Genomic DNA, 16,794 nt, shown 5'->3' on the forward strand with positions numbered 1-16,794 from the left:
GTTGTACACCGTGTGTCGTTGTAACGAGAGCGCGGCCGATCGGCGAACGCGAGCTGAATAATTAAATGGCATCCCACGGTAGAATGAGGAGAGCCGATCCGGTTTCGGTATTGGGTTGTTAGAACCCGCAAGGAAAAGGATGAGCAACGGTTTCCGGCGCCCGGGCTGTTCACGGCAATCCGAGTTTTTCATAGCCACGCTAACAACGGGCACGTGACTGGATGGGATAACAATATGACCACGCGTTCCTTCCTGGTCAGCTTACTGGAAATTGTAGATGAGGCTCGATTATGTATTCCGATCGTACGTGATATCAAACCACCTCGGCTTCTCGCTCGTGATGGAGTGTTTTCTGCCCTCGACCCCTGGCCGACCCTCCCACCCACGTTCCCTCTCTCTCTCTCTCTCTCTCCCTCGTTGAAATCACGTTCACAACGAAACCCTATAAATCCATAGGGTCGCCGGACTAGTAGGAAAATATTTAAGGGGAACACTCGAGTAACCGTTCGAAGAAATCGATTTCCTTTTCGTTGCGCGAATCAATGCTTCTGTATCAAAGAATATCATATACATAAGACATTTCTACAACAAAAATCGCAGTTTGCTTAACGGAATCAGAATCTCCGAACACTCTCCACCCCGCGATGGAACAAGTTGATACACTTCACACTGATCGAGTCAATATTTTAAAGTTTATTCTGTACGAACTTTTTTAAAAGTTTCACTTACAATATGCAAAGAGTTCGAAGAATATCAAATTGCACGGATGAAAACTTCCTCCGGTCTCCCTTGTGCTTAATTTTTCACTGGAAAACAAAAGCAGAAATCCGTGCACCCCATACAGTGCTGTTCAGATCGAACTCCGCGCGAAACGGTCGTATTAACGGAAGAAAAATTTTGTGCGCATATTGAAACATAAACGAAAGCATACTAAAAGTTTCAGGAAGCTCCGTCGAGCCATCGTTGAAAAAAAATTCCCGAAAGTCGCGTTGCTTCGACACGAACCAGTCTGTGATATCGAAGAGCTCGCCACCGCTCGCAGGAACGCTCCCGACGAGATCGGCCATTAATTATCCGCATTAATTATCGTGGCGGCGCATTCGACAAAAAGTCTAGCCTGCGATCGACGGAAAACAAACCCCCGCCGATCGTCGGTGTTTACTTTACGAGCCGAGGGGGCGGCAAAGCTGAAGTCGGAAGTCGAGAAACCGTGGCGCGGAGAGGCCGTCGTCGTCGGGGGTGTGGGGCGGGGATCCGACGGGGGTTGAATTATACCGAAGGAGTGACGTCTACGGAGATAATCACACGCCTCGTAACAGCCAGTTCATCATCGTGGGGTATCGTGCTAAGGGGCTTGATGCATCATGGAAATCGCGCACGAACCGGCCAGGTCAAACTGAAAGTGGAATAGACGGCGTTTGTAACAGGGCTTTGAAACGGACTCGCCGCCTCCGTGCACTCTCTGCCTCGACCCTCTCTGTCCTTCTCTCGGAGAGGAAGCTTCCACGCCACTTCACCAGCCGCGCGTTCCTCGTCCCGCTACCAACTCAATTAGCGATAGAAAAAGGAAGCGAAAGAACAACCGGGGGACCGCCGGCGTAACACCGTTCTCGCATTGTCCGGTTTTCGCCCTGCAATTTGACAAATCAATATCGACCGTCTTCGGCGTTGTTCTTTCTATTTTCTTGGCGCATTCGGAAATGTCCGACTTTAAAATACAAATTTAACGAAGCCTTTCCTTTTAAATCTAATAATTAATTATTTATCACAATAATGTAATCGTTTGCAAGTAGAGACAGAATATATTAATAGCTTGGCAAGTATAGGCAGTGTCAAAGTACCCTTCCTTTATTTCGCACTGCAGTGAATTCTCTAATTATAGAATTATATAATTCTCTAATTATCTAATTATATTCTATAATTATATAGTTATGTTTATACTCCTCGGCGTCCGAGGCCTCTCGAGCTTCGCGGACCCTCACGGGGTATACCCCACGGTAGAGGGGATAATTGCGCGACGTTTATCATCCAGAACTTGGCGACATATATAGAGAAATCACTGTACTTCGGTCATTCGCACGGAAGGCTTTGATCTAGATTTTTCATATAATTCCGGGTCAAGTTTCTTCTAACTAAAAATCACTTTTAAAATAAAATTCTAGAATTTCCGGGTTTCAATGAAAATCCCTCGTATCGTTCGTTGAATTTCTGGAGCGGTGTTGTATCCGATTAAAAGGCGCTGCTTCGCCTACGATCGCTGTTCGATATGAAAGAAATATTAAGCCCTTATTCCGGCAATTTTCAGGGTGTCATAATGTCGACCAGTTTCAGAGATACTCGAGACGCACGGGGTCGTCTTCGTGCTCTGATTTCCGCGCTCTCAAAGTTTCATCGACCGATCGAGCACTCGACGAAAGAACCGTGGCGCGGTTTCCAGAAATATGTTCGCTGGAACGATCGAATTAAAATGCATAATTCACCGACGGCGGCTGCGGCTGCGGGTTCTTTTCCCTTTGACGCGGCTCCGCTCAAAGTTAACCGTAAAACTTGTTAACGAACGGGGGTCTCGTCGTGATGGCTCGACCGAGATATTCGTCGGGTATCGTAAGTGTGATATTTTTTTCAAGAATCTGTTTTTCCCTTTGTTGCAGGAGCGCTGCAAATCACCGATGCCAACCCGAGCGACCAAGCGAAATACGAGTGCGTGGCGACCAACTCCGTCGGCACCGAGTCTTCCAAGATGTCCCAGCTCTACGTGAAAGGTACACCGAAATGAGTGAAACGTCAAGAACAATAGATTGTTGTTCAACAACAAAGTTCCCCGAATTCTTATCCCCCTCGCGGACGCTTTAACAAATTTATTACGGTGAGCTCTCGCGAGTCCGACCTCGGCCACACGGTCCGGCAAAGTCGGTCGTTTTCCTGCTTGTAATTAAAATTAATGCAACGTAATTAAACAGACCGGACAGAGGACACAAAGGATTCGGCGCGCCGTGGAATCGCATCGCAAACGTTACACCGGGGACGCGACATTTCTTGCGGTAACTCTGGTAGCTCCAAATTTGAATACGCATTACGCGATCGAAGCGTTCTTGTTCCGACGCGTTGTTCGAGAGGGCTGTGTTGGGATCCACAGATTTTCTTCAAAGCTCGAACAGGATGTTGTTCCTGCGAAATTAGGGGGAGTTTAAGTCATCGCCTTGCTCGCTTCGAAGTCGCTTAGGGAATACGGACCACCGAAGCTTGGAATTGTAATGTTTTATTAAAACGCGCGGTACTTGTGATTTTTTCCTGGCGAAACATTCGGTCGGATTCAAGTGAAATTTTTTTCATTTCGATCCGGGAGGCTTGATCTGCTATGCGTATATTTTTCTAACCATTTGCACTCGAGTGGTGACTCTGAAGCAGCACTAGAAATTATTGTGGCATTATTTCAAAGAAATTGCAAAAAATATTACAAAATTTGTATTTAATTGATCACTAAACATTTAAATATTATAAAATCGGATCAGTTTCGTATGAATAAAATGCAAATATTCCAAGACGGAAGAAAAATTTAGTTTTAGAATGAAAATAGCGCCGAGTGCAAAGGGCTAATCTTGATCTGCTCAACACTTTGACTTCCAACCCCGAAAGTTCCATAAAATCGTAGAATTTAATGAAATGAAAATTGAAGAGTAAAATAAACATAAAGCAACGTGTTCTGCGCAGTTCGCCGTGTGTCACCATCGTTCTCGAAACATCCACCGGCGGTCAGCGAGGTGATGTTGGGCGCGTCATTGAATCTGACCTGCGTGGCAGTCGGTTCCCCGATGCCTTACGTCAAATGGAAGAAAGACCCGGCGACCGACCTAACGCCGGACGACAATCTACCTGTCGGCAAGAACGTGCTGATGCTCACCGACATCCAGGAGTCGGCGAACTACACCTGCACCGCAGCCAGTGAGCTCGGGGTGATAGAAGCCACCTCGATGGTGAAAGTTCAATGTTCGTATCGAGATGGATCGGAGAGAGCCCTCCGCGTAAATCCGCAGAGATCGCATTAGCGGGCGCACGGGGCTACGTAACGTAGAACGATCAATCACGGTCGTCGCGTTCCACAGAACGGAACGGAACGGAACCGTGGCCTGTGCTGTTTCGATGACTAATCAATCGGCTTATGGCCGTCGCGCAGACACACACCGTGGACAATGCATTTTGCCGGCAGTTCCTTGCCCCGTTCGTTCGCGCCGGAATACACGATACGCTGCTGCGAAACCCTTGCCCTGCGATTTCATTCCGATTTCGTCGCACAAAATCTACTATAGTACAATCTTCTTGATCCTTAACACATTACCGGCGGTCATTCCATAATTTAAAGATTTTTTAACGAATCCTTCAACAGCAATTTCAATTGTGAACCAAGAAGTCATCCTCAATAGACCGCGGATCTTCGTGCAAAATAAAAATTGCATCAATTACAAGAAAAAGGAGTTACAAAGAAATTGATTTCTTCTGTTAATAATTTTAATATGTTGTAAATAATGTAGCAATTATATTCATTTAATATTTCTTCCGCATAAAATCCGCAGTCTATTGATTACACTGGTGCTTAGTTTGGTGAACAAGATTTATTTAGGAAAAGTTGATGTCTGTTTAACGTTTCTGTCAAAAATCAGACATTCCATACACAGCAACCTAATATTATTGGTTGGAGAGAATTTGTATAAGAAGAAGCATGATGAATAGCTAGAGGGTTACGTCTCGGGATCGTCGTCCGTGGGCAAGGGTTAATCGAAAGAAAAGGGAACGGGGCTTTACCACGGTGGTGAAATTTCAGCCCTGCCGAGCGCGCCGGAGAACGTACAGGTCTCGGACATCACGGCCACCTCCGTGAAGCTCACCTGGTCGTACAAAGGTTCGGACGAGTTGCAGTACTACGTAATCCAGCACAAGCCGAAGCAGGTGAACCAGGCGTTCGCCGAGATATCGGGCATCACGACCATGTACTACAACGTGCGAGCTCTGAGCCCTTACACGGAGTACGAGCTCTACGTGATAGCCGTCAACGTCATTGGGCGTGGTCCCCCGAGTGCCCCGGTGACCGTCACCACTGGCGAGACAAGTCAGTATAGTTTTTTCCCCAGCGAACGTTCGCTTCTCTCGCCTCTCATTATACCATCGACGCGTAAACACCTCGCCACGAGATCCGCGAACGTGTCCTAGATGTCGATTACAAAAACAATCTTCGAAACCTAACGGCACGAATGAAAACAATATTCTGAGCCATCTATTCCCAGCGGCGCGAATTAATGCAATCTCCTAAGGGTCAGAGTATACAAGACGGGGAAGACACCGTGCACGTATGGCCCCTAGATTCGAAACCAGGGTGTAGGGTTTAGGTCGACGGAACATCAGTGTTCTTCACTATATTTCTTCTCGACACGGCTGTGTCATTAACGTCTGACCATTTCCAGATGACCTTTCAAGAGCGCGTTGACAGTTCCCTGCTGTGCATGGCACAAAAAAAATGTTTTTAGGACCTCCACAGTTCCTTAGTTAAACTATCGGTATCTCTCCTCTACAACATCATGAAGATAGATAACGTTCCTGACTTTTGGTGAAACAGCATCATACATCCTTACATTATACGTAAATTAGTCATATATCGTAAAAAGGAGAATAGTATTTATTTTTTTAAGGAAATATTCACATTAGGAAGGGGGTCATTGCATGTGAATCCGATTATTTTTTGTTGGGACTATGTTTCGAATTATGATGACATTGAAGTATACTATATGGTCCAAGTGAACATGGGAGGTACTTTGGACGAGTTTTACGAGAACTGCTTTCACAATACAATTGAAAACACAGTTATTACTAAAGGTAGAAACATTTTCTTTTTTTTTATCATCATCACAAAAGACATATCTTTGTTTTGCAAATTTTACCACCGGTTCAAGTGTGAACGTATGTGTGGCCGTATTTTACGATTCTTCCTCTTTCTTAGGCAGACCTAACGACAGACTCCCCAAAAATGGTGACACTTTAATAATGGTGAAATTAAAGTGATTTCAAGTTGCACGCTGCACCGCAATATTGCCTTCTTGGACAGCAGACGAGCGGTTACGAGCAGCGGCTAGACAACTGTACATATGCGACAGGATACCGCCACAGGATTTAATACCATTATGAATTATTAGGGAAATTCACTTTACGAACCTGTTTTTAAAAAAAGCGGACACTAAAATTGACGAAAATAAAATTACTTGAAGTGAACGCTGCACTTTGATACACAGCCACGCACGGTTGGCGTACGGTAGAAGCAGGACGCGGGAGACCATAGGCAGCCTCCCGGGTCGGCCTAACAGCCTTTTGGGCGCTGCTTCTAGCGTGCGCCAGCCGTGCCAGGCTGTGTATCAAAGTGCAGCGTTTACTTCAAATAATTGTATTTAGGAGACCCTTGGGGCTGTAACTTCAATTTTTTCAAATTTTTAAAAACGTACCTGCTACGAAAACATTGCATTTGTTTAAAATAATTGCCAAATAAATGGTGGAAAAAACATTTTTTCCAAATGACAACATTTTTAGTAGACACTCTTATGTTTTCACTATAAGCTCCCTAAAACTCATTTTCATTTTCATTGTAAAAGGGTGATACGTTTTTTTACACGTCTGTAAAATCAACAATCTTTAAAATATCGAAAAATCCATGAATACGTCATCATCGTCGGTAAAGTAGTTTTTTAAATAATACAGCATTTATAATGTTTTTCTCCCTTCCACCTTCCGTAAGAGGGGAGTAAACGATTCTGAGGTTCTGGTAGCAAACCCCCATGGTGCGCGGCACTTGCCCTTTGTTGCGAGCAACTTGAGCGCCTCTCAAGTAGCCTTCGAACACGCTCGGGTCTGTATGGCCTACGAAAACGTGCCTCGTTCCCTGACAGGGCGAGGACCGTCTTGTATACTCTGACCCTAAATCTTTCGAGGATTCGACACTGACGAGACGTTCGCGCCTCGAAACATCTTGCCACGTCATCCCAGTCGATGGATTCGCTCGAACCCAGGATTCACCGGGTGCTTCGACCGAACCCGTCGGCTGTTTGCCATCGTTCACACATCTATCGCAAAATACAGAGTACTCGGTGTCCCAATATTCATGGTAGCGCGCGATTCCTCGCGAAAAACCGAGCGGAGAATCACAATTTCTCCGCGACCAAAAGAGAATCTTGTCTTGTCGATGTTCGAACTCGTTCTCCCCGAATGAAAGAAGAGCAAAAACATCGGAGCATCGCTCGACAAAGTTCCATCGCGAGGCGTATTTTCGGCTCGGTTTTCCACGCGGAATTAGACCCCGCCTATGATTATCGGCTCACCCGGCACAGAAACCAAACAGAGTCGCTCTCGGAACGAGATGAAAGGAGGAAAAGCAGCGCAACGGACGATTGTTTTTGTCTCTGTCTCTCTCCTTGTCCGCGATCCGGGAGAGGAAGATAGCTGATGATAACGCGGCGAGCGCGTAAGATTTTTGCACGTAGATAATGTTTTTTGCACCACGAAAGGAAGAACAAATTTTGACACGTGTTTTTGAGGGAAATCTCTACCTTTTTTTCCATGCTGTCCGCCGTGGACGCACGATTTGATTCATGTAAGTGACAAAGACATTTTTTTTCCACATCCCCACAGAAAAATCCCACCCACCACCGCCCACCAACCCATCCACCCACACTCTCTTCTCTCTCTGTCTCTCTCTAACTGTCTCTCTTTCTCTGTCTCTCTCTCTCACACACTCTCACTCTCTCTCTCTCTCTCTCTCTGTGTGTGTGTTGCACTCTGTGTTAGTGTTTTTTGTCGGAGCGTATTCGGCGCGATCGCGTCGCGGAGATTCGACGTCTCGTTTTCGGCTCTGCATTTTTCCGTCTCTGTCTGAAACCCCCCGGCCGTGTCCGATATGGCACCCCCGCCCCCTCGACCCAACCCCCGAAACCAACGTCTCTCCGTCTCTTTTTTTCGGAAAAGAGAAAACCCAATATACGCGGGGAGACAGCACGCGAAATTGCACCTTTCCTCGATATAAATATACATATATGTATGTGTACATATGTACAGGATGCCCCACTAACTCTGTTACAAGGCGATGTCGACGCTATTCTTTATGCAACGCGAAATGTCAGAATAACAAATCACTTGGTTCGAGGGAACACGTACCGTTACCGGTAATAATATTCGGACTTTCTTAAAAAGACGATGACTTTCTTAATATTGGTCCATACGGCTTGGATTTTTTGTAGAATTTGGGACAATTAGTTCACCACATGACGTGGAAACAAATTTTTTTAAAATTTCGATCAGTTACAATTTTTTAAAGATTTCTTTTCCACGTCACGTGGTGAACTAGTTCTGAGTTGTAAAAAAAGTCCAAGTCGTGTGGTCCGTTATTTAAAAAGTTATCGTCTTTTTAAGAGTGTCAGAATGTTAATACCAGTGACTGTACGTATTCCCTCGAAGCAAATGAGTTGTCCTTTTTATATATCGCGTAGCATAAAAAATAGCGGAGATATCGCGTTGTAACAGAGTTAGCGAGACACCCTGTATATGTACAGTGTAGCGCACTCTTTTCACACCTCGTGGAAATACGAACGGAACCGGTCGCAGAGACCGCAGGCCGCACACCGATATTCGTATTTTCACCGCGCATAATACAGCGTTTTTCATCCACCGATGTTATCCATTGAAGAATAATCGTTCATCCTTTTTTCCCGATAGCGGAATCGACAAATGGAGGTGCCAGTAAGTTCAACCACATACTAAGAGTGTTGTAGCAATGTATGCTCATCTATCGTTACTAGTCTCTCTCCGTGTTTTGTACTTAGATTTTACCGTTTGTCTCACCTGTTCTTTTGTTATATTTTAATTTCTCGTCGTAGAACATATGGTATTTCATTTGATATCACTTGGTAGGAGCACGCGCACCCGCACACACGATCACGCGTGCTGTAGGATCGTCCTCCGAGGATCATTTAGAATGTAGACAATAGCAAACGGGTTTATCCGACTTCGATCATGTTCCTTGAAATTATGGGACCTCTCTGGTTTCAGGATAGAATTACAGGACAATGTATGGGTATTTTTGCAAAGAAAAGTATCGAGTATTGTAACTCCAAACCTGCGGCGCTCATTAACTCTCGTAACACGATACTGGAGCCGTTTTGATACAAGTATAAAGCGTTGGAATATGAAGCGTACGAAAACGCGTACGAACTACTCGAAAATGAAAAATTAATGGTCTCGAAGGAGCTGGGTAAACTTTGCTTGAAACAACTGTACGAACGACGATAAAACGAGTCTGAATCCTCAACATATGATCATAACACGGTTGAATTTATTTAGATTTTGTGCGATTTTTACTATAATCAGCATAATGTTTGCTTGAATAAACAAGAGTGTACCATTATTTACAGTGGACGCATCTTTGTCACTTTAGTAATTGTAAATTAAAAAATCGGAAACCTGTCATTCGAAAAGTGTAAATGTATTTTTCAGTAAAATTGTGCTTGTTTGGATATTCCTGATTGTTTTCCTGATTGGATTACACAATTCTCAAAATCTAGACTCGTCCGGTTTTTTACAGCACGGTCTCCAATTTTCGCGAGCAATATTACTGTTTTGGAAACATGTTTTCAAGATTGATTGAAAGAAAGTACGAAAAGGTCGTACAGCAAAAATGCGAATCAATTTGAAGATCGTTAAAGGGTCCTCTGGAAGGGAGTATCCTGCGGCACAGTTCACGACACGAGTATCTACACACACCCACATATACACACCCACACACACGCACACGTATATGTTCGTAGCTAATCGACTGCAATGCGATATACACACCAGTACTTTGGTCTTCCACTTTCACTAAATTACACCGTAGCCGCGAGACACCACCGGACATCGTAGAGACAAATGCGATTTAGTTTTCCGTTCTCCTTCTCCGTACCTGGGACGCGTGTTTTTGGTTCTTATGGTGTTCTTTCCTGGGGGTTTACTGTTCTGTCCCGTGACTAACTAGAGTGGCTTGCCCTGTCCGAGCGTGTTCCCGCAAATATCCGACGGTATTTCTTCGTTCTAGCACCCGGTACTGCGCCACGGAAGGTCCAGATCCGACCATTAAGCTCCACCACGATGCTTATACAATGGGACGAGCCGGAGACACCCAACGGCCAAGTTACGGTCAGTTTTTAGCGTATAAACGCTGAAATATTTATTATTTTACCAAAGGATTCAGCGCTTTTGCGGTGTCTTTCATTTCGCGACTTGCTACGATCTCTCATAATTAATGTATTTCCTGTTTCAATCATTTTAACCAGTCGAAAATTCATTTTAATCATAAATGCATTCAGTTCTTACACGCGGTTTTTAAATCGACCCTCCGGGTCTGATGGCTGCAGGGCTACAAGGTGTACTACACGACGGAGTCGGAGCAACCAATGGCGTCCTGGGCGTACCAGATGGTCGACAGTAATCAGCTGACCACCGTTGCCGATTTAAAGCCGCACAGAATCTACACGTTCCGCGTGCAGGCGTTGACCAGCGTCGGACCTGGCCCTCTCAGCTCGCCCGTGCAAATAAAAACGCAGCAAGGGGTTCCCAGTCAACCGGAAATGTTGACGGCGGTAGATATCGGGGAGGACAAGATCACGCTCACATGGGCTAAACCGGCTCATGGTGCGGAGAATATCCTCAGCTATGAACTGTACTGGAACGATACCTACGCGAATGTGAGTCCCCGGCCCCTGTGGCAAATCACCTGATCACCCCTCGTGTTTCTTCCACTCGGTTTTCTACCCCTTCTCCTATTCAATGCTAATCGATGCAGTCCCCTATATTATTATATTAATCGTTACAGTCCCCTACTATGTCATGCAAATCGTCACAGTTCTCTATATTACTGTCCATTTCATTGTTACCTCACTACCTAGATTTGTTTTTTATCTTCCACCCCTGTTTCCACGACCTTCTCTTCCCCAGCTCTCTAACACGATCATTTTTGCACCCCTTTAGCCTGCTCAGTCAGACAATGACTTGTGGTGTTCGGCAACAGGTGGGAGAGCGTTTTAATAATTGAAAAACGAAGCTGAAATTTACTTTCTAAATGCTTCCATTTAATAACGTTGACAGTCCTCATTAACGTACATCGATAGAGGAAAAAGGGGAACGGTTTCCATTTATTTTGTACCATATTCATCAGCTGTCACCGTTTATTCGGAACTGGGGCAACCCAAGGCTTGATCTACCAACGAAAACGACAGCATGGAACAATTTTTGGAAATGTCCAACAGATGATTCTTACAGATTCCAATTCCTTGCGCAGACTATATAAATTGTTCCGTGCATAACTCGTTATCAAAACTATCTCATAAAATGCGAAAAATTTCAAATTACGGGCCTACGCCTCGTGCCATTTTCCACCTGTTGCCAAGCACGCTGTCAAATTCAGCCAATGTCCTACCGCTTCCCGCCCGTAACACTGTTGACGCTGCAGCGAATCCGGTGCCGTCAAATATCCGAGTTTTGCGTTATGATAACCGGTGCGTTCGTTGGGTTCAGGAGAAGCATCATCGACGAATAGGGGTGGTGTCGAACTACACGCTGACGGGTCTGTATCCGAACATGCTGTACTACGTGTGGCTAGCTGCGAGGAGCCAAACCGGCGAAGGGGCGACGACGATTCCGTATCCGGTTCGCACGAAACCGTACGGTAAGCAGAAAACAGCAAAGACCCAGCAGAAAAAGTGAAAAGAGACGGGAGTGAGTTCACGCAGCGAGGAGTGCCGTACAGAGGTCGGTTCGCGGCCGGCCGACGGGGGCGATCCGCCTTGGATCATTCCGCGGTCGAACAAGATCGAGAGAAACTCGAGGTGTGTTCGTCACGTCGACCGGAACTCGCGAATCCACCTGGCACAGCAGGTAGGAGATGCCGTAGCGCTAGACGCTCCCGCAAAAGTAGCGTAAGCTATGATATAGCGCCGCGAACACCTTCAGAGGAACCAGATTGTTCAGAGTCTCTTCTCGATCGAGGTTTATCACCTGAACCGTCTTTGCGATTGAAACCGCAAGGGATTGTGGGTTTTAAATTGCGCGATTCGGGGATAACTTCAGAAGAGAAAGACGGAAGATAGAGAGTATCGTTGACAGAAAAAACCGTGAAGTGTGGGAGAGTGAGAATGATTGCATGCGTTGCAAATAAGAAAGCCGTTTTGGATGCCACTTTATATATATATCTATATATATATACGTACATATCATACATATAAATTGCACTAAGCACTGCATCGATATATGTGTGCATTTTGGGCACCTCTTTTCATTCTGAATAACGTATGGTTTACACGTCCGTTCTTCGATTATTTATTCTTTTTTTTTATTTTTTTCAACAATTACGTTGTTCCGTTTCCATATATATATATATTATACGAAGCGACGGCAATGGCCGGTTGGCTCGCGCCGGACGCGCGCGAGTCAATCGCTCTCGCCTCTCTCTCTCTCTCTCTGTTGGACGGATATGTATGTTCCATTTCTCTAATCACGTGATTTTTCGACTGTTCAAGGATCGACTCGTTAAACGGTTCTTCCTTGATTAATCTTTATACCTTCTCTCTGGAACCTTGACCAATCGCCACCACGTAACGTTTTCTGTTCGATCCCCACGCGTCAGTCGCCGCTCGAACGTGGCCCAGCCATGAAGCTCGCCCGGGCCTTTCGAATCGAATCTCGTTGATCCTACTGAAATTCATACTGATTTCACTGACTTCGAGGCCTGTCTTCACATTGGAGAATCCACCGAAATCGTGCTCGACCGACAATTACCTATACACCGATGTATGTTCGATTTTATTAGACACAGAAATTCGTGTCATTACTAGACTGCGGATCTTGATGTAAATTCTACATTTTATGGCTTATTTTGTAAAAACCAGGTTGAGGAACAAGTTCAATTTATCACCTACACAATTCCTTATAGTAATAATTAGACTTCACTATTCTTCCCTTAATAATTTTGCTGGGTTGTAAACAATGTACCGGTAACATCAAATTTCTTTGACGCTTCTTCTATTTAGTGTTTCGCCTACTCATTTGCGCCATAAATGCATAAAATCCGCATTCTACGCATCTACGCGTAAGGATAAAATAATCGAGCAAAGATCCATGGGATTAATAAATGTTGTGGCGAGTTTCCAGGATGAAATTCGCGGGGCCCAGGGGCCTCGGGCACGGGCACCGATCGCTCGGCGACCGACGTTCGATTCTCCCGCCCTCGTTTTCGTTTTTGTTTCTCCCACCCCCCTATAACTGAGTGTTATACAGTCCCCGGGGCTCCGCCTCGCAATGTAAGCGGACAAGCGAACAGCCCGACCTCCATATTGGTAACATGGGAACCCCCGCCTGCCGATCAATCGAACGGGAGGATCGCGTACTACAAGCTGCAGGTCGTCGAGAGCGGACGCTCCGACTCGGAGGCGAGGGTTATCAAACTGAATAACACGCGATTCGAGTTGGACGAACTGAAAAAATGGACCGAGTACCGGATTTGGGTATTGGCCGGGACCATCGTAGGTGACGGACCCCCGAGTTATCCTATCTCGGTCAGAACTCACGAGGACGGTATGTATCACTGACGTTCATTTCACAATCCTAATACGTTTACGTCCGGCTGTCGAAGAGTGGCGTGCGATCCTTCGAGCAAATATACCTAAATCGTCGAACACAATCTCTCGATCGTTCAACAATTTTGATAAATTTTTTCAAGTAGAATTCATGTAGAGAGAAAGCCTCGACTTCAACCGCCACGCTTCGTATACAGAGACAACTCTTGCGAAGGCGACGTTAATCGCGAAAGTTCGTCGCGCAAGAGCCAAAAATATAAAAGCCCGCCAAAAATCAGTCCGAAGATGATCGCGCGATTTTCCAGCGCGGATTGCGACCAACGCGCCCGTTAGATTGTTCATTCTCGCGGCCCGGCTGCCAACCTAACTCTCGATCGGCCGTCTGCTACGAAATTCCTACGTACACCCACCGTGTATTAAATCTCTTTTCGATTTCAGATTCCGCTAACGTCTCTCTATCTCTACGATAATACCCCTGTCTCTTCCCTCAACTGACACTCAATACTCTCTGATCCCACAACAACTCTTTTACGAGTTTTTCGTTTCCCTTTTTTGTTTTCTACTGGTTTTTCGTTTCACTGTACTTCATCAATAATAATTATATTTTTTTCTTTGTCTATCTATCTCTCTTTCTCTCTCTGTCTCTCTCTTTCTATCTCTACATCATTCACTATTTCTCTCTGTTTCTCTTGTGTTTCCGTTTACATTGCATTGTTATCGCTGTACTCTGTATTTAAACGATTTCTTTCATTTTCACTCGTAATTATGTATTTGTATCGTATTGTACAGAAAAATATATTATTAAATAGCGTTCTTCCTCTCAGGCCACTGTAACTTTTTCAGTTGAACGCTTTCGAGAAACGAACTATCGAGTCTCACACCCTCCGTTGCGCGACAACCGGAGTAAAAAAAAAAAATACATAAATGATGATTGAGAAAACGTAGCCGAGAGATAATGTGATTCGCGAGCCTTTTTTTCGATCGCCACACCGCGGCGGATATTGATTTTTGCCGCGCGAACGCAACTTTTGAACGCGCGCAACTATTTTTCCGTGTCTCTCCTTCAACGCTCTCTTTGGTCCACCATCAAGCTCTCCTTTATCAGCTTCTCTGGCAACCCCGACGGCGAATCCCGATGATTTTTGATACGGGACACGCGGACACCCTTCGCGGACGAGACGCGCGGAACCATGTGTTGGCCGTACATTTTTTGGCTGGCGAGATTTTATATTTTTGGAATTTTTGCTACAACGAATCTCCACGCATTTCTCTATGCACCCAGATGACGACCCGGACTACTTTCCCCCCGCCCCCAAAAACTAGTGTGTCCCCCCACGCCCCAACCCCCAGAAGAATTTTTTCCAGGTGCACGCAGCCACGGATTTTTACAGAAGCTGATAACCAATTTTTGAACTCAGCTGATTTAATTATAACATTTGTCCCCTCTCGAGCATAACAATAGAAAAAGAACCGGAAAAAAGATAGATCCGAAAAGAGATCGTTTTCTAACTAATTTTTACAGGGCCTAATCGCAACACTCTCCCCCAAAGTCCGTTGCCGTTGGTTTTTTGACACCCCCGGATTTATAAAAATATCATCCCCCAACTATATTCGAACTTGGATACCCATTTTAACACGCTTTAACTAATACTCTAATTATACTCACTCACGTGTTTTTATCTTTCCTTAAAGCATTTGCAGGAGGATGATCCAGGTTTTGAACAACTAGTTTTTAAGATTTATTCGCACTAACGTATTATATCGACTGTCTAATGATATGTACTCATTCACACTCAATGTTCTTTCTGGTGGTTACCGTGGTTACGTCTGTAAAGATGTTTCGTTTCTCTCTTTTAGTTCGTTGACTCACTCTTGCCACGTGTAATGAAGATAGAGAAAAACCAAGCTGACCGTCCCGACCTGTATTTCGCATCGTTATTACCACCGTGCGTTGTCGATTTCCTCCGGAAGATAAAAAAAAAATCGAACGAACATTGTAATGAATGTTACAATCGCAACTTTGATCCGGTTGCAAAAAAAAATGAACAAACACAAAAGCAGAACAACGTCTATCGGTCGGAAATAATGACTGCGAAATGAGGACGGCAGCTTGCCAATAAAACGCTTACGTATATATATAAAAACTATAGCGTATGTATCACACACAAAGAATATATATAAAACGCACTTTTTTCACTATAAACATATAAACATATATATATATATATGTGTGTATATATATGTACATATACGATACACACCATGTACGCGTCACCATGTACTTGGCGTGTATATATATTTATACATATATATCTCTACATATCTCTGATATATAAGGCTCTTCTGTCTTTAGTTAAGATTTAGTTCTACCTATTGTTTGCACATGTTTAGAGCATGCCTTCGTTTGTTTAATCGATTCCTCGATCTCACCAAAAGAACTCGATCCCGATTAATTAATCATCATCACATCTCGAGAAACCCCCACACCCATCTCATTCCCAGCCTCTGATACGTTCCGTTGACACACCTGTCTCCTTGAAAAGAAAAAAAAAGGAAAGAAAACAACCAAAAGAAAAGATCACAAAGAAACGTCGAGCTACGTCGAGTCTGCCTAACCGGCTCCCGAAACTATTATACATAACAAGTATACATATAACAAATGTCCAGGGTTACCCGATGAATGGCATGCCGATGCATGAAGAAATTTTGCTTTTCGTTTCGACTCCCGATCCAAGGATCCTGTTCTCCGATGTATTCGGTACCGATTACCCTGCATGGTGTCACAGTTTTTTCAAAAACGCCCCCACCCCCCGCCTCCCTTGCAACCCACCGTGCACCAAACCGGCCACACAACCCTAATCGGTTTAACATGGGGCGTACACGTTGAAACAGAGCGAATCACCCTCCCCGAGAGAAAAAGTTCTCGCAATGACACGGAATCGAACGGGAATAAGCGAACATCGACGTTTTGTTTCTCTTTTTTTTTTCTGTTCCGCGTGTGTTTCGCTATTCCGTCTGTCTATCTCTCTCTATTTCTCCCTCTCTATTTCTCTCACTCTTTCTCTCTCTCTCTTGTTCCCTTTCGGTGGTCCGTAGACGCGTGGTACGACGAGCATGAACGCGCGTGTTTCTGGTGTGCGTCGCCATCGTCGTCGTCGTC

At 44.9% G+C, this 16,794-nt stretch overlaps 1 protein-coding gene across 7 annotated transcripts in view; it reads left to right on the top strand.

The window, feature by feature from the left end:
- The window catches only part of Lar (tyrosine-protein phosphatase Lar), a 447,011-nt gene that overhangs the window by 413,954 nt on the left and 16,263 nt on the right, over nt 1-16,794 (top strand). For 4 of the 7 annotated variants that reach the window (XM_076792940.1, XM_076792949.1, XM_076792933.1 and 1 more), the window contains exons 7-14: nt 2,652-2,762; nt 3,712-3,987; nt 4,820-5,104; nt 8,746-8,769; nt 10,100-10,200; nt 10,419-10,748; nt 11,578-11,728; nt 13,336-13,632. In XM_076792940.1, the coding sequence (XP_076649055.1) occupies nt 2,652-2,762; nt 3,712-3,987; nt 4,820-5,104; nt 8,746-8,769; nt 10,100-10,200; nt 10,419-10,748; nt 11,578-11,728; nt 13,336-13,632 (1,575 nt within the window). The remainder of the gene's footprint in view (nt 1-2,651; nt 2,763-3,711; nt 3,988-4,819; nt 5,105-8,745; nt 8,770-10,099; nt 10,201-10,418; nt 10,749-11,577; nt 11,729-13,335; nt 13,633-16,794) is intronic. The other 3 variants (XM_076792965.1, XM_076792957.1, XM_076792973.1) reach the window with 3 other exon arrangements.

The sequence above is a fragment of the Halictus rubicundus genome, chromosome 1 (assembly GCF_050948215.1).
Source record: "Halictus rubicundus isolate RS-2024b chromosome 1, iyHalRubi1_principal, whole genome shotgun sequence".
Lineage (NCBI taxonomy): Eukaryota > Metazoa > Arthropoda > Insecta > Hymenoptera > Halictidae > Halictus > Halictus rubicundus.